Here is a 24,412-nt window from a genome sequence, read left to right as displayed (position 1 = left end):
AATCGAACCTGGGACCCTTCAGTCCACAGACCAACGCTCTACCACTGAGCCAAACCAGATTCGGCAATGAGCAGTATTTTTCATAAGAATTTAAGAGGAAGGACCAGCTGAAGTTCGGCTAGCTTGGAGAATAGTTCAAAGATGGTTCTCATAAACAGGAGGAATTGTTTCTGAGGATGAGGAGTCAGTGTTTGTCATTTTACCAAGGGCATGGGGCAGCACAGGTAGGGGCTAAGGTCACCTGGAAGAGAGGTAGAAAGGAACATCTAAGGAGGCAGGGACAGGCAAGGGCCACACTGGAATTTCTCAGTCTTTTAGTGTCTCTGGGAACCCAGGTCTTCTTCCTCCTGGCCAGGGTTCCTTCCGCATCCCAGAGATGCACAACCTTCCCTATGTTGGTAGGTGCTTGAGAAAGAATGATGGGTATCCTGGACCCATCCATGGAAGGAGAGGGTGAGATAACTAAAGGCCTGCACAACAAAGACAAAAACTAGAAGATTTTGTCCTAAGGATGTGATTTATCTTCAACAGCACTGGAGCCGTAGGAATCAAGTTCTATGTATTGCTGGCCTGGTGAAGGGACATCTGCCACTAGGAACTCAGATAAATCAAGGGCTTCCTAGTAGGAGTTCCATTTCCTGATGGCTTAGTCCCAGGAGCATCACTAATGGTTGTTGTGCATTTTAGTAAAACTCTTCTGTTCTCAACCTTAGATTTTTTAGCTATCAGCCTGTGTGGCCAGTCCTAAAGCCCATTGTATCTCTCTCCAAGGGCAATCAGCCCTATGCATATCTAAGCTTTTCTTCCCCTTGCTGTGCCTTTAAGAGTATAGGAATGCAAAGAGAGTCTGGAGGAGGGGTGGGGTCTCCCAATAGGACTTCTGGAAAAGGATCCTGGGAATTTTTGCCAGAAACAAAGCTGAGATTCCAGCTCTGAGAAGTTGGGAGTGGTGTGTGTTAGGTCAGGGCTGTGATTGGACTGCAGAGTCCACTGGGGGAGGGAAAGCAAAAGTAAAAGAGTTGGGGAGAGGGGAGAAGCCCTTCCTGCACCCACCCCAAATGCACATTCAGCCAGGCCCGGAAGCAGGGTGCAGCACTCGCCTGGGGAGGCTCCCTGTGTGTCAAGGGTGATGCCAACAGATGCTGGACCCAGGAAGCTCTCTATCCAAGCCAGCCTGCTAGGCCTCCAGGGACCGGCTTGCCAACAGCTGGATTTGATCACCAGCTTGCAAAGTGAGATCATGCAACTGGTGGAATAACAAGCAATCTTTGCTTCCTGGCTGTTTTTAGAGGATTTTCACAGCAGCGGCTGGAAACCAGGAGACCACTACCTGGACCCTGGAGTCTTCTTCGAGAGGCCCCACATAGAAGATTTCACCCCCGGGTGTTTTGCAGGATGATGCTGGCCCTTCAGCGAGCTTCTGCTCTCCTGGTTCTATTCCTCTCAGCCTTTGTGCCCCCGCCACTGTGTGCTCAGGACCCAGGCATGGTGCACTACATCTACCAGCGCTTTCACGTCTTGGAGGTAGGTGGCATCGGTGCACCTGATACAGGAACATGCTTCTCTTACCCATGCTTCCCTGTCTACGTGGGTGCATTTTTCTGGATAGTCAATGATAAATACATTGCTATGGTGCTATGGTTACACTTGAAATGTTGTACGATCTAGCGGTTTAGAGCACCAGAGTCCAGACTACGCGCCTCCTAGACCTTGAGCAGGGCTTCCCTCTGCACAGTTTTTCTCATCTGTAAAATGGGGATGTTCATAGCGTTTACCTCCTAAAGCTATTCTGAAGATTTCATATTACTTCATAGTTAGAACATTGCCTGACATACTGGTAAACGTCCAAAATTGTTATTATGTGATGGTACAACTTCTAAAATCTGGAAGTTAAAATTTGGGGTCACTTTTTCTACATTTTCTCTTTAGCAGGATGAGAGCTAATTTTAGCTTTGCCTTTTGTCTTCTTAGGATAAACCGTTAGGTCGCTGTAAATAGTCGTGATATTGTTGTGCCAAGAAGCCGCCCTAGCTTCTTTGGCCAAACTGGACTTGGGTTTAGAAGTGAGCAGATTTCAGCAATGTGAAACGGAGAAAGTGCTCGGTCCTCTTCTCCATACATTGCAGCTCCCACTTCTCCATACATTGCAGTTACCACTTTGAACTTTGCAAAACGCAACATTTTTGTAGTATGAACAGGTTCCCAGGGACAAAGGTGCCCTTCTGCCTTATCTGGCCTTTGACACAAACCCTGGTGTTGGCATTGACTATCTCATACTTAATCGTCTTGCTTTCGTACAAGTTAAAAATGGATAAATTATCTTCTTTCAAAGACATTCTTATCTCCAATATTTATTTTCAGTATTTTCCTGAAAAGTCTTAAAATTCCAAATTATTTGGTCATCTGGGTACAGTCAGGTAAAATCGTTCCGCAGAGCGGGCCCAATGCTGTCTGGCCAATGGAGTGAGGCTGGAGGCCGTGGATGAGATGTTCCCAGACCAGTGGCCTCTTGCTGCTTCTTCACTCGCTCCCTCCTCAGACCATTCCTCCCTAGTCCCACCTCCTTAAAAGTGCCGGAGTTATACTCAATCATGACATTCAGCACCAACTTGCCCAACATTTAAAAAATATATAGGATTAAATGCATGGGAAAACTTAAAAACTGATACATTGAAGTAGCCATAGCATTTTAAAGTAAGAAATTAAGGGTGATTTTTATTTCCCCCCCTTTTTGATTATTTGTATTTTTTAAATCTTAATGAATGATAGCTATTTATATTACTTGGGTAACTTCAATAACTAGCAGTAATTTGGGAATTTCTTTTCTGTCTGAAGCAAGGACTGCAAAAATGTACCCAAACAACAAGAGAATACATTCAAGACTTCCGCGAGTTCTCAAAAAACATATCCGTCATGCTGGGGCAATGCCTCACCTACACAAATGAGTACAAGAGTGCAGTGAACAACCTGGCCCTGAGGGTCGAGCGCGCCCAGCGGGAGATTGACTACCTAGAGTACCTTCGGGAAGCAGACATGTGCGTGGAATCAGAGGACAAGACGCTGGCAGAAAAGCTACTCCAAGAAGCCGAAGAAGAGAAGAAGATCCAGACTCTGCTGAATGCAAGTAAGAGAGCTGTGTCTTATATATCATGCTGGGGACTGTCATTCTGAGATACAGATGGTACAGGTGCTGACCTAGTATGATAGTAATAGCTACAATAGATGTGCCCTCTTGTGTGCCCATGCTGGAGACAACCTTAGCAGGGAACTGGTGTCCAGAGGAGAATCAATTCTTAGAAAGCAGCTTTTCATGTCACAGGGCATTCCTAAGGGCCCACAGAAAGTCAGGGCTACAGTGTCAGAGGTCAGCCAGGAAGGGCATCTCCTGTTAGATCTTGGTTTGGCGAAGGCGTGTGGATGCAGATCTTTCCAGGAGAGTGACAGGTTGGTGGATTCGCCCAGGGCCCTGTGAGCCAGGAGAGGCTGCAAATGTGCAGGCAATGCTCAGGGTCAGGGTCTGCAGTGAATTATTACTGTGTGTCTGTCTCAATGGGAGATCTTAGGCTTTTGTCCCATCAGAATCACTTCCAGGCCATTAAGAATAATGTTTAGGAGTTCAAATTGAAACAATACGTAGCAAGCAACAAAAACATAAAAGAGAAGGAAAATGAATGACGAGACAATTCCCTCCCCTTCCCCCCATCCAAGCTTGTATTCTGAGATGGTTTATTGCAAATGGGAAAGCTTTATTTATAGACTAATTATGTGTGCTCCAAATGTGTGACACTCCATTGGGGAAATAAGACGTAGCTGAATGCCATCATTCTGCCATCATCCCTTCTCGATGTAACCCTCATAAGAACTGCATGGTTCTTCCCAGATGAGGTGACACTTGATATGAGTTTTGAACAAAGAAATTAGAGAAGTATGTGCAGAGGGGACAGCATGTCAAAGATATGAGAGTGTGTACACTTGGGCATGCAGATCTGCAGATATGGCTGAGTGGACCTGAATGGGGCAGGTGAGTGTAGGGAAGCAGGAATGAAGAGTTCAGCAGGCTCCAGGTAATGAAAGACCTTGCATGACAATGGGTTTGCACTTGACTTGAGAAACTATAGAGAAACTACTGAGCAGTTTTAAGCAGGGGCATGACATGAAGGAAGAGGACAAGACTTGAGAGCAGAGACAAGTCAAGGGAATACTACAGTAATTTGGGCAACAGTGATGGTGCCTGCATTGTGTCATTGAGATGGAGAACAGATGGATCTGAGAGCCCCTGAGACTTGGAATCCACATGGCTTGGTGACTGATAATTAAGAGCGAAAATGAGTGAGAAGGATACATTCAAGATGCTTCCCAGGGATTTGGCTTAGGTCATTGGGTGGTTTATCTGAAATATGTTGAGATAGGAAACCCAAGAGGATTTTTGGAACTCTTATTATTCTACTTTTTTTTTTTTTTTTTTTTTTTTTTTTTTTTTAAGCACTTATTACTTAGAAGTCTTCTAACTCATTTATTTGGTCACTGCTTGTTTTCTACCTGCGCATCTAAAATGTCAGCTCTACGGGAGCCTAGATCTTGCATTTCATATTCAATGCTTTGTGTGTCCCAGTGCCTAAAATAGTTGTTTATGTTCAACAAATCTTTGTTAGTGAATAACTAAGTGAGAAAATGAATGGTAGAAGGATTGTCAGCACAGAGAGAAGGTCTATATGGTTTTCAAAGAACAGGGAACATCTTATCTATGAGTCAGAAGACAGAGAGGAGATGGGGGCTGGGGAAAGGGCAGAGGGTGGGGTGGGAATCTGGTGGAGGGGAGCAATGGAGGGGGGAAAAATGAGGAACATTTGTAATAATATGAAAAATAAAGATTTATTTAAAAAAAGAGAAGAAGAAGAAGAAGAAGAAGAAGAAGAAGAAGAAGAAGAAGCCGACAACAGAGAGGAGGGTGCCTTGTCTATTATAGGAAGCAGTTGATCAAGTTGGTCAAGTGAGTGATCCTTTTTGGCCCTGACATGGTATTGAGATGAGCCAACCTCCAAAAAGGAACAACTGGGGATCAGTATGGGGTGAGGGGAGGGGGAAAAGGTAAGGATAAGCTCACAGGGGATGAAACAGAGGCTGCCCCAAAAAACCAATGTGTAAGATTGGATGCTAATGTGGCCTGAGCTAGAATGTGGCTGAACATTTGTGCCAGGGGTCAGGCAGGACCCCAAGCCTGAACAGTTAGTGAACAGTTAGTGGATCCCTGAGCTGCTCCTTGTCCTTGAACACCCTGAGCCCCTCAGGCCTTGAACTGCCTCCTTCCACTCCAACTTAAATTCAGCATAGTCTGGTCTTCCTACTTATTTAACTCTCATCCTCTGCCTCATCCTTCGCGCACTGGAGGCCTGAAATTTTCCCTCTCCCATCCCCATGGTGAGTTCCCTGTCAGCTTTCCAGAGATTGCTCCTTCCATGCCTGGGGCCTCTGGGATCTCATTTGGTGATTTGGTTTATGATTAATAACACTTTTGCCCCATCTCTTGGATGGGCTCTGTGCTACATACACAGTAGGGACAGAGGAGTGAGTAGAATGTGCTATATCCTACACTAGCCCTTTTACTGCTTCTTTTCCTCTGATCTTGCCTCCTACAGTCTCTCTGCTATCATGCAGGCCTTCCCACAACACCAAATGAATCACATCACTCCTCTGGGTAGGTTTTTTGTGTTTTTTTTTTTTTTTTTTTTTGTTTTTCATTCACTCTCAGTTATGAGCAACAACAAAAAATCCATTCCAATCTCTTAGCTTTTTGTATAGAGAAGGCCCCTCACAAAGTGGCCCAAACTTATCTCCAGCCTTTTAGGTTTCTGTGACTTACCCAATGCAGTTGCAATTAAAAATACTCACCCTTTATGGTTCAAAAAGCTTTGGATTCTGTGGGAAGACTGCTAGGGGTGAGGGAAGTTGGGAGGGGACTCCAGCAGTTTGGCCTGTAGCACTTCATTCAGTCATCCAAAGAAGCATTTATATTTTTAACCATATATATATATATATATATATATATATATATATATATATATGGTTAAAAATATATATATCTGAGTGTAATTGACTCCTAAACCAGACCATGAGATAATGAGCTATTATATCTTTTATCTGTATTCCCAGAGTCTGGATCAGGACATACCATGAAGGAGGCTGTAAAAATTATCTATAGAAGAGACACTAAGAGCAGAAGACCCTGAGAGCTTAGGAAAGTTTGTTGTTGTTGTTGTTGGGTTTTTGTTTTGTTTTGTGTGTGTGTGTTTTTTTTGTTTGTTTTTGTGTGTGTGTATGTATGTGTTTTATGAAAAATCTATAGGGAGAAGATAGTATGATTTCTTTGGGAAAATTCAACCTTGTGTCTCAAGAGCTTTTTAGAAAATTCTAACATTAGTCTAAGTGGTGCTTATTTATTCAGGAACTATTTCTTGGGTAACTGTAAAGGACCAGGTATTAGGGATAATTAATATGATGGAGTAGCTCTGTAATTAAACCATTCCCTAGAGAGCTGTTCCCAAAGTCTTTAACCTTTATTTAGAGAAGATCCCCAAAGATGTTCCCATGAGAGCCACAGTTCCAGGGATGTTTGGGGGCCAGGTAAATTTTTAGAATCTTAACTCTAACAAACATAAATACTCTCTTTCTCCTCCAAACCCCCTCTCTCTCTTCTTCCTTCTCTTCCAGTGATAGAGAGAAGGTACACACACACTTTAGAATGCAGTGAGTGAAAGTTACTTGAATACAATCTTGTATTTTAAATGTTTTCTTAAGTCTCTGATTCTTTAACTTTTATTAGTATAAAGAAATTTTGCATTGCACTTGACAATTTATGGCAAAACACCATTGCCTCAGATACCCAGATGGAGAACTTTACCCAGCAGAACTCTTTGGCCAATCCCACATGCTTGCATTCTTGTGTGGATAAAAGTACTAATCTCTTTTTAACTTGTAAATCACTTGTAAAGAAAAATTCTCAATGCAGTCAAAATGAGGCATTGTAAGAGATTTTATTTCCTGTTTTAGTCCAGCTCCTTTTATTACAAGGGTGCAAGCAAGTTACCTCAAGTAACCCTCTCCCTTCTAAATTAAATAACTCATGTCTTTTGTTAGATCATGTTTGAAAGCAGAAAGTCTGTTGTTGCAAATTTAAATGCCTCTGGGATCCATTTAGATAGTGCAAATGTGTGTGCATCATACTCAAAGCCATTAAAAACAAAATAAAATAAAAAACAAGATAAGCGAGCAAACAAAACCCCACTGGAAACCAACTAAAATATACCTGTGAGCCAAGCCCCAGGGCCTGTTAGTTTGTGGTAAGTGCAGCAAAACATTAAGAGATGTGTAACTCTAATTTGAAGCAGATATATTTATCACAAAGGAGGAGAGTGAGGGTATACACACAAGTGTAAGCCCAGGAGAGTGCTTGGGTGTGCACATGTGTGCACACATATGTGGACACACACTCTTACACACACAGGTTCCTCACACAGATGTTGCTGCATGCATGGGGCCAGTGACGCTGGAGGTGTGTGTGTGCAGCTTATCCTGTGCTGCCTCCTAGAGAACTGGATCACTGTGTTGGGTCCGGAAAGGCCCCTGTGCACAGCACTGTGCATCTGATCTTTTAGAAGGTGAACCTGTGGGAGGCAGAGATCTGAGAGAGAGGGCACAAGCACACCAAGATCTGGTCACTTTTACCAAATTCTTTTGGCCAAAGCAAGTTCCAAGTCTGGCTCCAGAGCTCACCTTCACAAGGCATTTGGTCTTGACCCCCTTGGAAACAGGCAGTATACAGGATCAGTTTTAGTTTGCAAATTTCTATATGAGTACAGTGAATCGGGCATTAGTGTGCTTGATGGTTTTTGAGATGAGATAGAAGAGCCATTGAGAAGAGCACTGCAAAGTTCAAGTTCAGGATAACAGGCCCTAGAATTTGAGAAAAGAGGACAAGAACAGAATGAAATGAGAGTTATCTCACAGGGAAAATCCATGGCGAAATGTCAAAATGACTTTGTTTCTAACAACGCAAATGGGAGAATGGCAGTACCACACCTAGAAATGGAAAAGAACGTTTCTATTCTTTTTATTCTTTTTAGTTTGGTAAGTATATTACAGGGAGAAACACTACACCCCAAAAACAAACAAACAAAAACCAGCTCTGTTTTTCGATGGAAAATAAATAAAAGCAGGAAGTTCATAATTACAACCTTAGAATGCTTAAGTGTTGCAACAGTCAGATAATGGATACAGAGTGGAGCGGTTTGATCAGAAATTCCCGGAGGACGGCCCACTTCCTGCTTCATTTCCCATCCGTGTTGACCAGCCTGGATCCTCTAGGATCTAAGCAATCTCAAACTTTAGTCTCAGGAACCCATTACACTTCTAAAAATTACTCGGGACCTCAATGAGTTTATATATATGTATATAAGGTAAATATCAATAGATGTAATATATATATATTACATCTATTGATATTTACCTTATTCATATTTAAAATATAGAAATTGTAATGTGTGCTAGATGGTGTTCTAGGTTAAGACACACAGCAGCGAATGTACAGATTTGACAAAGCCCTGCCTTCCTGAGGTTTATATTCAATTGAGCGGAGTCAAACAGTGAATTTGTTAAAAGATAAACTTGTAACATGTCAGATAGAAAAGAGTAAGTACTGTGGAGGAAAATCGATTAAGGTAAGGGGCGTGGAGAGCTGGCCTCCTCAGGCAGGAGGCCCCTGAAGGAGGTTGGGTGTGTTGGACTCCAGCTGTGGGGCCTCATGGTGCAAGCAGACTGGACTCACACAGCTTCCAGCTTCCATGCACCCCATGAAGCAACCAGCCACAGATCAAGTCTGTTTTCTTTCTCACAATCTATTACTAATCCCCCCCAAAAGGAAAGCTGTCAGGGCTTTGTTCTGGATGCCATGTAATACTTTGAATTTAGTGCTGGGGACGTAGAACAATTCCGACATGGATTTAGCAGACTGCTGTCTAACTCAGCAAAACCAACACCTAGAGCACTTTCCGTATTTTCCAGTGTATAAGACGACCCCCTAATTTTACAGTTAAAACATAGGTTTAGGCCTATATTCGCTGTATAAGACTACCCCCCACTTCCGAGGCAACACCAGTTCTTTTTTTAATAGACCGCCTCTCTGACTCTGGCCAATCTGAGCAGGCTTTTTATGCATGAAAATTATACATGTTCTGTACCCGAAGCTATACTGTGTTCTAGTAAAAAGCCTGCTCAGAGTGGCCAGAGAGGCGGTCTAGTAAAAAAAGAACTGGTGTTGCCTCGGAGTGGGGGGTAGTCTTATACAGCGAATATAGGCCTAAACCTATGTTTTAACTGTAAAATTAGGGGGGTCATCTTATACACCAAAAAATACGGTATTGTGTTTCAGGCCCTGCTTAAGCCCTGGAGTCACAGCCCTGCAAAGCCATCTCTGAGGGTTCACTGGGTGCCATTTCATTGAAGCCTGCCTCCCTGCCTTCCTGCCATCCATCCGCCCAGGCACTCAGACACTGAAATAGCTCCCGCTCATGTCCATACATACCTCTTGCTATTCAGATAAATTTGATGTCTAAGTTGGCATAGCATGAGTTGGGACAGCAGGTTTGGACACTGACTAATACTGCATTTTCTGAATTGAATTTGGACAGTAAGAAGAAGATTCAATAGGAGGGAAAGAGGTATTGTGTCCCAGGCACTGTGGATAAAAAGACAAATAAGACACAGTCTCTGTCTGAAGTGCTGGCAAAGAAACAGTGAATAAGCAATTCAAGTTCAGCATGAGAAGTGTCCTAGGAGAGAGCTGCACAGACTGCTTCAGATCCAGGAGGAGCGACCCTCTGCTTTGCAGGACTGAGATTTTGTTTTGAGGGACAAGTAGATGTATCCCAAGACAGCGAAGGTGAGCTAAAAGGAAGTATGGGCAATGCCTCAAACTTCTGAGAGTGGCACGGTTGGTGACTGTGACCAATCTAGTGTGGCGGGGGAGTAACAAAAGAGGAAGTCAGAGGAAGGACCCTGAGTGCCACGCTGAGATATCTGAAACCCATTCTGTGGATAAAAAGCACAACGGCCTTCATTTCTAGAAAATTAAGTTCACGTTGACAATGTTATTGAATTGGCTTGAAGGGTTGTCATTGACTAGTACTCATCTGAGAGCTGTCATCTTCGTCATCCCAGCGTCTAACGTCATACCCGTCACTTGATAGGTGTTTGTAACTGTTTATTAACATGAATACAGTTCAGGTGGTTGAAAAAGTCAAGTTTATAACAGAATTTCAAGAGGCAGTCAAAACATTCATGATTTTATAGGAATTCTCTTTAATGAATTTGACGTTCTTCTTCCCAAGCAAACCTGCCCTTTTTTCTCTGTCGCTATCTCATGTGTCCGGTTACCCCATTCTTGAATCTGGTTTGTTGCCCAGCTTCCTCTACCTAATTGATTACTAAGACCTGACCTCTCTTCTTGTTAATTGAACCCATATCCATTTTTCCATGCCTATCACTATTTATATCTCTCTCATCTGGATCATACTTATAGACACTCTACTTGTCTCTCTGTGGCCCCTCTGCCACTCTGCCCCACTCCAGTTCATTCTCTACCAACATCCAGACTGATGCTGTAAAACATAGGCCTATTGAGTCCTTCCTACAGAAGGACAAGTCTCACCAGGCTGGAGAGTGTGGTTATTAAATAAGGGGGAAAGTATTTTTAAAATTCAAATAAGTGATTTTTGTTATGAATTCACTGTGCTGTGGCCTTGGGCCAAATTCTATCCTAATTGCTTGTCTGCGATTCTGCCTGAAGGAAAAGCACAGGTTTTCCTTCTTTGGTTTGCAGGTGGAACCTTGCATGCCATTGTCTCTGTTAAGTAATTTGCATCTTTCTTTGAGGATATTTAAAAGAGTCCATTTGAGTCAATAATTTGCATCTTGGCTGGCCTCAAAGGTTTTACATTTATTTTCTATCCTTCCTTTTCTCCTGCTAATTATCTCTTCTCAAGAGAAGCACAGCAGGGAGTCTCGACTTACCCTTATACTCAAACACTGGAAGTCTATTCTCTCCAAATTCCAAAACAGGAATTTATAAAAAATTGTAAAATATATGCTCAGAAACAACTATCTAGCCTAAACCCTTTGTTTTATGGCTGGGGAATCTAAGCTAAGGGCAGATTGACAAAGGGACTTTTAGGGGGACACAGAGAGAACCAGAGATGGAATTCAGACCCCTCAGGGCTCTAGCGGTCCCAGGTTCCATCGACCACGGAGGGATAGGAGAAGCAGAGGAAGCACAGGGGGAGAAATTCTATGCCTTTTCCCCCAGAACTGTTTTTCTAATATAGACCATCTATCAACACCTCTTCCTTTTGCTATTTCTCCAAGGATTCTGCATTAGAATAGAGGTATAGAAAGAAAAATAATTGTTATGTGTTAGTTTCTACTGTAATTTTTTTAAATTTTTCAATTACAGCTGGCATTCAATATTATATTAGTTTCAGGTACACAGCATAGTGGTTGGTTAGTCATTTATATACCTTGCAAAGTGACCCCTTCATCCCCCACCTGATAAGTCTAGTACCCACCTGACATTATACACAGCTGTTATATTATTTGGCTATATTCCCTATGCTATACTTTACATTCCTGTGACTATTTTGTAACTGCCATCGTGTACTTCTCCATTTTAAATAAACATTTCCTTAGGGGTAACACATTGAACGTGCCTTGTTCTCAGACATAATCCCTCACAGTTAGGCTGCAAGCCTGCTGACTTCCCTCCTAGAAGGTTGGGCAGGTGGGAGGCTTTCTTGTTAAGGCATATATCTTATCACCCTGTGATTAGGTCCCAAGAAGTTCATTGCCCTCACCTGTGCCTGTGTAGGCACACCCAGACTCACCCACTCTTCACCCCTTCCCACCACAAGCATACACACCCCTCCAACATGTCCCTGGGGCTGGCTGGAGGTGTCTTGGCTGGCCCTGCCTCCAGGCTCAGACTGAGCTCCAAGGACACAGCTCTGTGACCTATCCAAGTAACTTATTCAAGTCTTTAATTTTTTTTCACTTGGGAAATGGAGATTAAAATATATAACTTGTAGGCTTATTCTAAGAATTAGATAAATTAATCTAAACTACTTATGACAGAACCTATCATATATATATATATATATATGGGGCCTAGTGCACGGAATTCATGTACTTGGAGGGGTGGGGTCCCTCAGCCCAGACTCTACCCTCTCACAGTCTGGGAGCCCTCAGGGGATGTCTGACTGATGGCTTAGCGTTGTCATGAAGGCATGGCTTCTGGCTGAGCGGCACTCTCGGTGTGGGAGCATACTGACCACAAGGAACAGCTCCTGCATTGAGCATCTTCCCCTGGTGGTCAGTGTGTGGCATAGCAACCAGTGGTTCTGCTGTTCGGTCAATTTGCATATTAGCCTTTTATTATATAGGATATATATATATCCTATCTAATAAAGAGTGAATATGCTAATTGAGTACCATGCCCTCAAATATGGCAGCACCCACAGCCACAAGATAGCAGCATCCAGTCCCCTCAGCCCCGCCAGGGTGGCAGGCATGTGGCATGCACCTGCCTCTGGACTCCCCCAATCCCATCAGCCCCCCAACCACCCATGGCTGGCCCAAGATGCAGGCAAGCCTCAGATGGTGGCTGCCCAGCTGCCCAGGGCTGCCCAAGACTCAGGTAACCAGAGCCATCTGAGGCTTGCACTGCCAGCAGTGGCAGCAGCAGAGGTGTGATGGGGGCATCGTCTTCCCTGATCACCGGAATGCCTCCCACCTCTGAGGGCTCCTGGACTGTGAGAGGGGTCAGGGTGGGCTGAGGGACCCACCCCCATCCAGTGCATGAATTTTCATGCATTGGGCCTCTAGAATATAGGGGGAGGAGAGGAGAGGATAAAGTCCCAGAAATAGGCAGCAGCCATATCATGTAGGTCCTTTAGGACAGGGTAGGGGCTTAGGATTTATTCCAAGAGTGATAGTAGAAAGGATTTAGCAGGTCAGTCACATAATTTATGTTTTTAAGCAGATCATTCTTAATGCTTTGTGAAGAAGATACTGTAGATCAGCAAGAGTAAAAATGGGAGAAAAATTAGAGACTATTGTTATGGTTTATGCAAGAGGAAAAGATTCGAGGAGTAGAAAGGAGAAAGTGGTAGTAAAAGAGGGAGAGAGATGCATTTAAACATTTTAACTTAAGTATAATATCATAATGTAAAAGTAACTTTTACTATCTGGTATGAGAGAAATGGAGGGAAAATAATCAGGCAGGACTTTTAGAAAATAAATTTGTTGAATGGTTCTTACCAAAAATGAGAAGAGTAGGATTAAAGAGAGTTTGGGGGTAAAAGCAGGAGTTCTGCTCTAGACAGGTTAAGTTTGTATTGTAGATATCTAAGCAGAAACATTGAGTAGGCAGTTGGATAAATTAGTTTGGGATTAAGTAGATATATCAAGATAGGACATTATTCCAGATATAAATTTGGTCTTCATCATTATATAGAATTTATTTGGGATTCAGAACCATGTGATAGAATGAGTTGACTTGGGAAGTGATTGTAGAGAAAACAAGATGTATGAAGTCAGAGCACTGAACGGTAGATGATGAGAAGAAACCAGCAATGCATGCCAAGAAAGAAAGTCAAAAAGATGGGAGAGGTGCTCCAAAATAAAGAGGGGGGGAAAAAAATTCAAGGGTTTGAGTAGGTTTAAGACTGAGAATGGACTCTTGGATTTATAAATATGAAGCTTGTCAGAGATCTTGACAAGAACTGATTTAGTGGAGGGGTGGGGGAATTTAGACCACTGGAGAACTAAAGCTGATTAGAGTAGCTTGGGGGTAATTGGAGGTTAGGGAAGTCCTCTTTTAAGGGGTTTTATTGCAAGGTAAAACAGAGAAATGGAGCCACACTAGAAAGTTCTATTTACTGTGGAGAATGATCCAACAGGGAGGGAGAGACTATTGAGGCAGGAGAGGAGGGATAATTTCATGTGCTATATCCTTGATTAGTGAGAGGGGCTTAGATCCACTGAAAAAGCAGAGAGCAGGAGAGAAGGCAGAGGTTATGGGTTAGGTGCATTTGGTAGATTTGGTGGTTAGAAAATCCATTCATTCATTCATTCAGCAAATATTGATCTTTGTGCTAGTTGCTGTCCTAGGGAAGAGACATGCAGCAGTGAGTTAGACAGATAAGACAGAGCTCATGCCCTCATGGAGGTTAAATAAATTTCTTCCTTCAATTCTATTGAAGGAAGTCAAGCAATATATGTTAACAGATGAGTTTATGATAGGTCAGATAGAAAATAGGAAGCACTTCAGAGGAAAATAAATGAGAGTAAAGGGGTTATAAAGAGCTGGAGATGAGGTTGCCATTTTTTATCAGGTTGTCAGAAAAGGCTTTAAAGATCAGGAAACATTTGAGAACAGACCTAAAGGAAGTGAGGGAGGAAGCCATGGAGAAATCTTGGGGAAGATAGTTGGGTTGCAAGAAAAAGAAACAAAAAGTGTCCAATTTCTGGGGCAGGATAATGCTTGGCATAATTTGAGGTACAGCAAGGAGAACAGTGTAGCTGAACAAAATGAACAAGGTAGGAAAGTTGTAGGAGAAAAGGCCAGAGAGGCAGTGGAGGAAGCTCACATGTGCTCTGGAAGGCAAAGACTTGAGTTTTACTCTCTGTGAGATGGGAAGTGACTTCTGAGTTTTGAGTAGACATGTGACGTGATCTGACTTACATTTTAAAATGATCCCTTTGGCCAAGACCGGTTTGGCTCAATGGATAGAGCATTGGCTTGGGGACTGAAAGGTCTCAGGTTCGATTCCAGTCAAGGGCATGTACCTTGGTTGCGGGCATATCCCCAGAAGGGGGTGTGCAAGAGGCAGCTGATCGATGTCTATCTCTCATCGATGTTTCTAACTCTCTATCTCTCTCCCTTCCTCTCTGTACAAAATCAATAAAATATATTTTAAAATGATCCCTTTGGCTGAGAATGGACTATGAGAGTCAAGGACAGAGGTGTGGTCACCAAGTAGAGATTGTCACAGTGATCCAGGGAGGACATGTAGTTCTCAGGTTGCTCCTATTTTCTCAGTGAAATAAGAGGCAAGATCTTCATAGAAGAGTTCGGAGGGCATGATGGAGGCTTGAGGAAAGAGAAGGTATGGCCAAAACCGGTTTGGTTCAGTGGATAGAGCGTCGGTCTACAGACTGAAGGGTCCCAGGTTCGATTCCAGTCAAGGGCATGTACATTGGTTGTGGGCAATCCCCAGTAGGGGGTGTATAGGAGGCAGCTGGTCGATGTTTCTCTCTCATCGATGTTTCTAGCTCTCTATCCCTCTCCCTTTCTCTCTGCAAAAAAATCAATAAAATATATTAAAAAAGATAAGGTATGATAATGGTGGGTGACAAATTGATTAAGAAACTATGGTAGGCTGTCTGTACATGCATATAAGTACAACCAATGGACATAAAACTCTGGGGAGGGAGCGTATGTTTGGGAGGGAGGGAGGGGGGCAAAAAAATCAAAAAATCAAAATATATTTAAAAAAAATAAAATAAATAAAATTATTTTTCAATTAAAAAAAAAAGAAGCTATGGTAGGATTTCTACACAAACATTCGGAGTAATAAGCAGTTTGATTAAAAAATGCTTAATTAAGGAGAGCAATGGAGGGGGGGGAAGGAACATTTGTAATAATATGAATAATAAAAATTTATTTTAAAAAAATGCTTAATTACCTCAGAACCTGTGAAACTTCTCTGTGCACCTTTCTTTCTTGTGTCCAGTTTCTCTCCCATCACCCTATTTTTTGTCTTCTAACTCTAGATGACCTCCAGTTGACTCAGAGAACCCAAACATTTATTAAGAAGACTGTTATACACAAGTGTGTCATTTCACCACCTCACCCTCCAGTCAGTGAGGGAGGACCATAGAGTTCCATGCTCTTATTAAGACCATCCTCTCCTACCCATGATACAGACCTTATCAGTATTTGAGGGAGACCCACAGGGTTCTTCATACTTTCTGTCCCATGACACCACTCACCTCACAATAGACTAACAGAGCAGTCCCAACACGTCCTCAATTAGGATTGATGACCCCTGAAATGACCAGTAGAACTAATCTCATCTTGACCCAAAATTCTAAGACTCTAAGATCTTCTGGAAAATAGCATATTTAAGGACAAGGTAGAAATGGATTACACCAGTTCTGTCCATTTCCCACTGGACAGATGACAGGTAACTGGATGAAGCCTAACTTCAAAGGAGGCTGCAAATGTGTAACTAGGAATGAGGGAAATGAAATGGCATTTGATGAGCACAGACAGACATTGTCTCTGCCATAAGCAGTGAGAGATAAAAACGAGTAGACACACAGAAACAGTGGTGACCCAGAGATCAAGGAGAGAGAAATCTTCAAGGAGAAGGAATTGATCAATGATGTCATGTTACAGAAAGGCCAAGTAAGATATGGACATAAAAGGTCTGCTTTTTTCAATTATGAAGTGCCTGGTAACATTATGAAGAGTAGTTTCAGTGATGTTATAATGATGTGAAAGAATGGGAGGTGAGGAAGTAGACTATTCTGTAGGAGAATCTAGAGAAGTAACTAAAAAAGGGTGCCTATGGAGAGAGAATTTTTTTAAATGTAAGCAAGATGTTTACAAGCTAAAGAACTCATAGTGAAGGAGAAAGTCAAGATAACAGAAAAGCAATAACTCATCAAGGAGGTCTAGAATCCAGGAAAGGATGAGGCCAGAGCACAGTGAATGTATTATCATGGGCTCTTCTAAAATGTGTGGGAGGGCAACAAGGGCAGGAACAACTGAAGAAAAAGTTCGTGAGGGAAAGGAAGGGAATTCATGTCTAACATTGTTAATTTTTCAAATGGTTGATCTATTGTTATGAATGGAATGATGAGATAATTCTAGGGGGCGTAAAATAGCTTCTATCTTCTATTTGGAAGATGTGGGCCTAACCATGAAAAGCAGTATTGTATTTAGGGCTCAGCTGAGGTTGGAGACCCCTAATATGCAGTGGCATCAAGATGCACTATTGTGAGGTTTCCTCCACCAGTGCATTCTCCAGGGCAAAGACAGATGTTTGAACTGATTTTTGTAGAGTGGAATATTGTGGAATAACGAGAGATTGGTGGGTGAAGATGCTGGTCAGTGTAAGGTTTGAGGCACAGGAAACTGACCAGCAAAACATATTAAAGTTTATTCCCCAGTAACGAGTGGGATTCATTATAGAGGTAAAGAAATCAGAATTAAAGGAGTGGGGAGAGGAGAAAGGACCCAGCCCGGCTGCCTCCACAGATGGAGATGGAGAAAGCAGCACTTGTGTATGTGGGAGGGGTGCCTTTTGAGGGGAGGAACAGGAAAGGGTTGGACCCAGGGTGGAACAGGAAGGGGTGGGCTTCAGCGCACTTTGGCACATGCTGATTGGTGGTTCAATGTCTTGGGGATGTCTCTGTGGCAGATGCCAGTAATGTCATAACTCCCGCCCACCAGTTGGGGTGGGGGAGCGAGGATCTCACAGTCAGAGGTCTAGGATGAATAGGAAAGGAAGTGAGACCCAGAAAAGGCTGATGGCCTGGGAGAAAGTAGAGGTGGGGTACTGGACAGCATGAAGAAATGGAAGAATGAGAACAAAGGAGTGAGAAATGAAGAATAAGAGGTTGTTGTTGTAGAAGGTAGGATATCAGAGCTTTAGATTTATGGTAGGGAACAGTTTTAAAGGGAGAGGGGATCCAGAGTATGCCATGGGAGGGAGTTACTGTAATAGAATGATTTGAAAGTAAGGTGCTGTGGAGTGGAAGAGGTTGCAGAGCTCGGGCTCTTGGTGCATTTGGGGTAGCATCCTGGAGAATAGTCAGTTATTTAGACGAGGAGTTGGTAGTATAAGCTACAAAGAAGGAAGGGTTGGAGTTTTTTGTTTTGTTTGTTTGTTTCATTTTCCCCCCCATAAAAGTGGAATTATAGCCCTAACCGGTTTGACTCAATGGATAGAGTGTCGGCCTGTAGACTGAAGGGTCCCAGGTTCAATTCCAGTCAAGGGCATGTACCTTAGTTGCGGGCACATCCCCAGTAGAGAGTGTGCAAGAGAGGCAGCTGATCGATGTTTGTCTCTCATCGATGTTTCCAACTCTCTGTCCCTCTCCCTACCTCTCTGTAAAAAAAAATCAGTAAAGTATATATTTTTTTTAAAAGTGGAATTATAATAGTCTGAAGTGGCAATGAGGAGCTAGAAAAATGTAAACCCCTCTTTTCACTTTATTTTCCTCCACCTGGTTTACGACCTTATCATCCGTTTGAATTATAGAAATATTCTAATCTGTTTCCCTGATTTTGGCCTCTCTCCCAAGTATCTATTATACACATGACTGCCAGCTAATTAATCTTGTTGAACAGCTTGATCATTGCTCACCCTTGCTCAAAATCGGCAGTAGCTCCCTATCTGCCTCTAGAATAAAAATCCATCATTCTTAGCCCCACCCTCAAGGTTCCAAGCACAAATCTGGTTTCAATCTACTACTTTGTTTTATGCATCTAGTTTGAGGCATAAATTTGGTGCCTCAAATTGCTTTAAATTTGATACTATGTTATTAACACTAATCTTGGAGGACTTTCCCAAATATGGTTTTGTTAACTGTCAGGAATGTTCTTCCCACCTATCTCAGAATGTCATTCTTCAAGGGCCAATTCAAATGCAAATTAGCCTCTGTCTCCTCAAATGACATCTCTATTCCCTGTTCTTCTTTTGTAAAAAAAAAAAAAAAAAAAATCACATTAATCTTTATATCTTAGTTAGTCAAATATGTATTAAGCAAGAACTATTCCTAATTTATCATTGCATCTCAGCCCATGCTCATAACACCCAGGTCTGTATCTTGCCTTTGTAGGTGTCCAATGTCTGCTGGTTAAATGCATGCATGAGTTCATGAATAAATAAACAGTTGGGTGACTAGAGCTCTTATAATGTTCTAGTAGTTCAGGCCAGAATCTTTCTTTTTTTTTTTTTTTTTTTTTTTTTTTTTTAAATATATTTTATTGATTTTGTACAGAGAGGAAGGGAGAGAGATAGAGAGTTAGAAACATCGATGAGAGAGAGTCATCGATCAGCTGCCTCTTGCACACCCCCTACTGGGGATATGCCCGCAACCAAGGTACATGCCCTTGGCCGGAATCGAACCCGGGACCCTTCAGTCCCCAAGCCGACGCTCTATCCATTGAGCCAAACCGGTCCCGGCAGGCCAGAATCTTTCATTAGAGGATGGTATCCTCAAGGTCTAGGGTTGATTGTGTGTGTGTGTGTGTGTGTGTGTGTGTGTGTGTGTGTGTATGTGTGTGTGATGGGGCAAAAGTAGGTTTACAGTTATTTGTATGGAAATAATACAATAGTTAATAAATAATAATACAAGAAAAAACTCTATCATATACATACATATACGGGGTAGGGAGAGAGAGAGAGACACACACATAGAGTCAGAAAAATTATACAGTAGAAAAGAGATCTATTTTTTAAAAAATACTGTGGAACAAACAACACCAAAACTGAGTAACTTAAAACAACAATCATTTGTTCTCATGGTCTGTGATTAAAGGAGGGTTTGTTGATCTAGGCTGGGCTGACCTGGGGTGATTTGGTTCTGCTCCAAGTGTCTCTTATCTTAGCTAAGGCATGTTTTGTGGTTTGTTTGTTTTTTCATGGCAATGTCAGAAATAGATTTTTTTACCCTTAATATTTAGCACTGTTCTGGGAGCATTATACGCTAACACAGTAGATACTCAATAAAACCTTGGTAAACGGCCGGGACCGGTTTGGCTCAATGGATAGAGCATCGGCTTGGAGACTGAAGGGTCCCAGGTTCAATTCCGGTCAAGGGCATGTACCTTGGTTGCGGGCATATCCCCAGTAGAGGGTGTGCAAGAGGCAGCTGATCGATGACTCTCTCTCATCGATGTTTCTAACTCTATCTCTCTTCCTTCCTCTCTGTATAAAATCAATAAAAAATATATTTAAAACAAAACAAACAAACAAAAAAAAAACCTTGGTAAACGGAATTGAATTAGGCAGCTTCACACCTAAGTCATTCTCCCTGTCTCAACCCCCAAGTGCTCTAGAGAGTGAACAGAGCTTTTGACAGCTTTTGTATCCTGACTTGAATGAAATGCTGACTCTTCTAACTGGACAGCAACTCCCTTCACAGAGGCCCATTTACTCTTTAATTATTTGATTCACTGAGTCATACCAAAAATTGTCATTGATCTATGTGATGACTTCATTCTAGATAAGAAGTGGGGGAAAGCCATCTTTGAGAAAAGCAGATATTTCATGTTTATAAAGTAACCCCTTTTTCTCCTGTTTGGCCAGGCTGTGACAACATGCTGATGGGCATAAAGTCTCTGAAAATAGTGAAGAAGACTCTGGACACAGATGGCTCTTGGATGAAAGATGCTGTCAGCGACTCTCCAAAGGTTTATTTCCTAATCGGATCCAGAAACAACACCATTTGGGAATTTGCAAACATGCGGGCACTCCTGGAGGACAGCACCAAGCTAGGCCCCCGGAAGTTGGTCTTACCACAATCCTGGCAGGGAACAGGCCAAGTGGTCTACAAAGGTTTCCTATTTTTTCATAACCAAGGGACTCCCAACGAGATAATCAAGTATAGCCTGCAGAAGAGGACTGTGGAGGATCGAATGCTGCTCCCAGGAGGGGCAGGCCGAGCCCTGGTCTACCAGCACTCCCCTTCAACTTACATCGACCTGGCTGTGGATGAGCATGGGCTCTGGGCCATCCACGCAGGGCCAGGCCTCCACGGCCATTTGGTTCTCACAAAAATTGAGCCTGGCACGCTCGGAGTGGAACACTCATGGGACACTCCATGCAGAAGCCAGGATGCGGAAGCTGGGTTCCTCTTGTGTGGGGTCCTCTATGTGGTCTATAGTTCCGGCGGCCACGGTCCGCACCGCGTCACCTGTGTCTATGACCCCCGGGGCACTATCAGTGAGGAGGATCTGCCCAACGTGTTCTTTCCCAGGCGGCCGAGAAGTCATTCCATGATCCATTACAATGCCAGAGATAAGCAGCTCTACGCCTGGAATGATGGAAACCAGATCATTTACAAACTCCAGACCAAGAGAAAGCAGCCTGTGAAGTAATGCATTGCAGCGGGAGGGAGAGCGCCTTGGCCTTGGCCTTGGCCTTGGAAACTGCTCTCCAGGACACACTGAGGCCACCGCCCCTTTGCAATACTGCCTCCCTCTGATCACACACAGGCTTGGGGTCTAGAAGTCGGAATGCATGTGCATCCTCCCAGGTGCTGCTGTCTTAGAGATCTTTCAAGAGCTTAAATGAGAGTCTGTCATTCAGAAATTTTCAACAACTTCCATTACCCATCGAAACAAGGCCTTCCACATTCTGATCCAGTTTACTTCCAGCCTTTTCTTTTACTAGCATTGACTCTAACTCTACCCACCCTATCCTTCCAAGCAGTTAGGAATGCAGGATACCTTCTAATAGTGCTGGCTCTCCTCTCCTCTGGCCTTTGCTCAGATGCTTTCCTCTTTCACAAATGCCTTTCGATATTCTTCCATGTTTACTGCCTTAACTAAAGTATGCTTTCTTATTGATGTTTAATCTAGATTTCCCCTGGCTCTACCTCTCTACCAAGCTAGGCAGATATAATAATAAAGTAAACACATGAACATTCGAATACCACCTTCCAGGTGCAATGTGTTTGCACCTCTGTTACATAATTTGATTCTTATCATGGTGTTGTATGCAGAATAACTCTTTAAAGTTGCCATTTTAGAGATGAGAAGAGCTTAGGTGAGCCATTCAAAATGTCAGAGCTACAAAATGAAAGACATAGCTATAAAATACTGCAAGTCCCATAGTTTTTTCATTGCCCAAGGAAGCACCAAATACAGGGTGTCTCAAAAAAAAAAATAAAAAAAAATATATATATATATATATATACCCTTTAACAGCCGACAGCTCAATTTTGAAAATGAAATGTATTTTATAAATATTCAAAATGTGTGTTGTTTGCTCGCTCAATCTTTATAAGCAATACGTTTATCATTTCATACCAAAATAATGGTCTTCCCTTTAACCACTTTTCATGTTCACACATGACCTTCCTATAGGCCTTTCAAAAGCTGCTTCCTCCAGAACACCAGTCTGCGGGTGAGGACCCTACCTCTAGCCTCATCTTGTCTTTATTCCCCAGCATCTGTCTTCTTGCTTGAAATACAATAAAGCTGACACCAAGCAAACAAACTTCATCAGGTTCATTTGCCTGCATGCCCTCCAGCAGAGCAGTTTCAGGGAGTGAGGTCCAGGCCTGGGTTTACAGTGAACAAGCCTCCATACACGGAGGCCCTTGGTAAATATTCTGGAATCTGGACGGAAGCCAGATAGCCTTCAAGTCTCTCCTTGCCACAGCAGGCGTGCCATGTGGCACAGGGGACAGAGGGCAGCTGGGCCTGGCCAGAGGGGCTTCTTCAAAGTCTTTCCCACGCATTAGTCCAATTCAGTCAGGGTTGGGTCACAAGGGCAGGCTCTGGTGCCAGTCTGTGTCATGTGCTGAGGCCCCTGTGTTCCCAGGTTGGTCACATGAGAGGGCTTGCTTTGTGTACTTGCAGCTGTTTTCCAGACTCTGCCAAGCTCAGGCGGGGCCATCGGCAGTGAAGAGAGGTTTTCTTCTCTGTAGCATCTGAGTAGATCTTAGGCAGAATGGGATTGCTCACCCCATGGATACATTGCAATTACCCACCGTTCTAATATAGCGTGATACAGAAAGCTCAGATCCATCGTGGAATGAGGCGGATATGCATAAACATGATGATATTACCCATCCATGGGTTTGGTGACATTCCCTACCCTATGGGTAAAAGAAAATTACCCATTTTCCAGGGAGAAGGGAGGTGAGCTGTCTCACGGAGGAGGGGAGAGTGGAGTTATTGGCGAATGGGGCTTTGTGGAAGTCCTGGCCACATGGTTCCTTTGGAAGCACGGAGGAGAGACTGCCTTTCATTTGTAATATGCTTTGTTTTTTGTGAATTGATAGTTCTGCAGGGTGCCCTCTTGACTAACAACCCACATGGTGCCTGAAATTCCTGCAGCTAGAATGACTCTTTTAGGTCAAGACATTTTCCCCAGGATGCCCCTGTTAACGTGCCACTTTTGTACGCTTTTAGCTTCTTCCAGGTAAATCGCCTTTTAGCTCTGGGGTTTTTGTTGGATTTTAGTCCAGATTAAAGTCCCTTTGACCTATCCTAATGGTTCTTAAACTTTACTGCACGTGGGAATCACTTGAGGCGCTTTTAAAAATCCTGATGCCATGCCAAACCCCCAACCCATCAAATCGGAACCTCTGGAGGTGGGACCCGGATACATTTTTGAGTCCTCCTCCTCCAAAGCCGTTCCAATGTGCAAATACGCCTGACAGCCAGTGACGGAGACCATTCTTTAAAGTGTCTTTTTAAAAAGTAATGGCATCGTTCTGAGAACAGATTAGCCTCTTCTGGGGGCTGGGGGCTGGGCAGTGGGTCCCATGGGGCAATGACATGTGGGACTTGGGAACACCCATGGACTCGTGTGAACCACTTCGGCCTCCTCCACAGAAGCCTCCCTGCTGCTATTTTAAGGAAGTGAAAGAGAACTGGAGGGTGTCCTGCTGTAACACAACTCTTGTGGGCCCCAGCCTTCCTCTGCTGGCTTTGCCTTTAGTCTGCTCCTGGCCAGGTTCCTGCAGTGGCTGGAGTCTCATGTTTGCCAGGCTGGCTTAAGTTCTGTTCCTATGTACACCTTCTGGGCACACTGGTAATTTCAGACCACCGGGGAAATTTGAAAAAAGATGTGTCTTGTGGCGTTTGTCAACACTCTGGCCTGTGGAAACGTAGAGAGAAAAAACAAAACAAAAACCGAGACCAGGTCTGTGGTGACTCCTGCCAGAGCTGGGGCCTATGCCAGAGTCCCTGGTGTCGCTGCCATCTGAGGCCCACACAGGGATTTTAATCAGCTGAACCGAGCAGCTAGTACTTGGAGGCCTAGGCAGGGCAACAACCTAGCAGTTCAACCAATGGGGATTCCGGCCATACGCCGTGGTTGGCAAACTGCGGCTCAAGAGCCACATGCGGCTCTTGGGCTCCTTGAGTGTGGCTCTTCCACAAAATACCACGGCCTGGGCAAGTCTATTTTGAAGGAGTGGCATTAGAAGAAGTTTACGTTTTAAAAATGTGGTTCTCAAAAGAAATTTCAAGTGCTGTACTGTTGATATTTGGCTCTGTTGACTAACGAGTTTGCGATCACTGCACTAGGGGAAGGCTTTGGACTGGGTCTTCAGG

The 24,412-nt window shown here is 43.3% G+C and overlaps 1 protein-coding gene across 1 annotated transcript; it reads left to right on the top strand.

Annotated features, from left to right (window-relative positions):
• Nucleotides 1-924: 924 nt before the first annotated feature.
• OLFML1 (olfactomedin like 1) lies at nt 925-22,339 on the top strand. The gene is made up of 3 exons (XM_036427601.2): nt 925-1,524; nt 2,836-3,124; nt 20,430-22,339. The coding sequence occupies exons 1-3, from the start codon at nt 1,396-1,398 to the stop codon at nt 21,218-21,220; spliced, it is 1,209 nt and encodes a 402-aa protein (XP_036283494.1). The 5' UTR covers nt 925-1,395; the 3' UTR covers nt 21,221-22,339.
• The last annotated feature ends 2,073 nt before the right edge of the window (nt 22,340-24,412 follow it).

The sequence above is a fragment of the Pipistrellus kuhlii genome, unplaced genomic scaffold (genome assembly GCF_014108245.1).
Source record: "Pipistrellus kuhlii isolate mPipKuh1 unplaced genomic scaffold, mPipKuh1.p scaffold_m20_p_9, whole genome shotgun sequence".
In the NCBI taxonomy this organism is placed as follows: domain Eukaryota; kingdom Metazoa; phylum Chordata; class Mammalia; order Chiroptera; family Vespertilionidae; genus Pipistrellus; species Pipistrellus kuhlii.
Note: the sequence above shows the minus strand (reverse complement) of the source record. Positions and strands in the feature narration are given on the sequence as shown.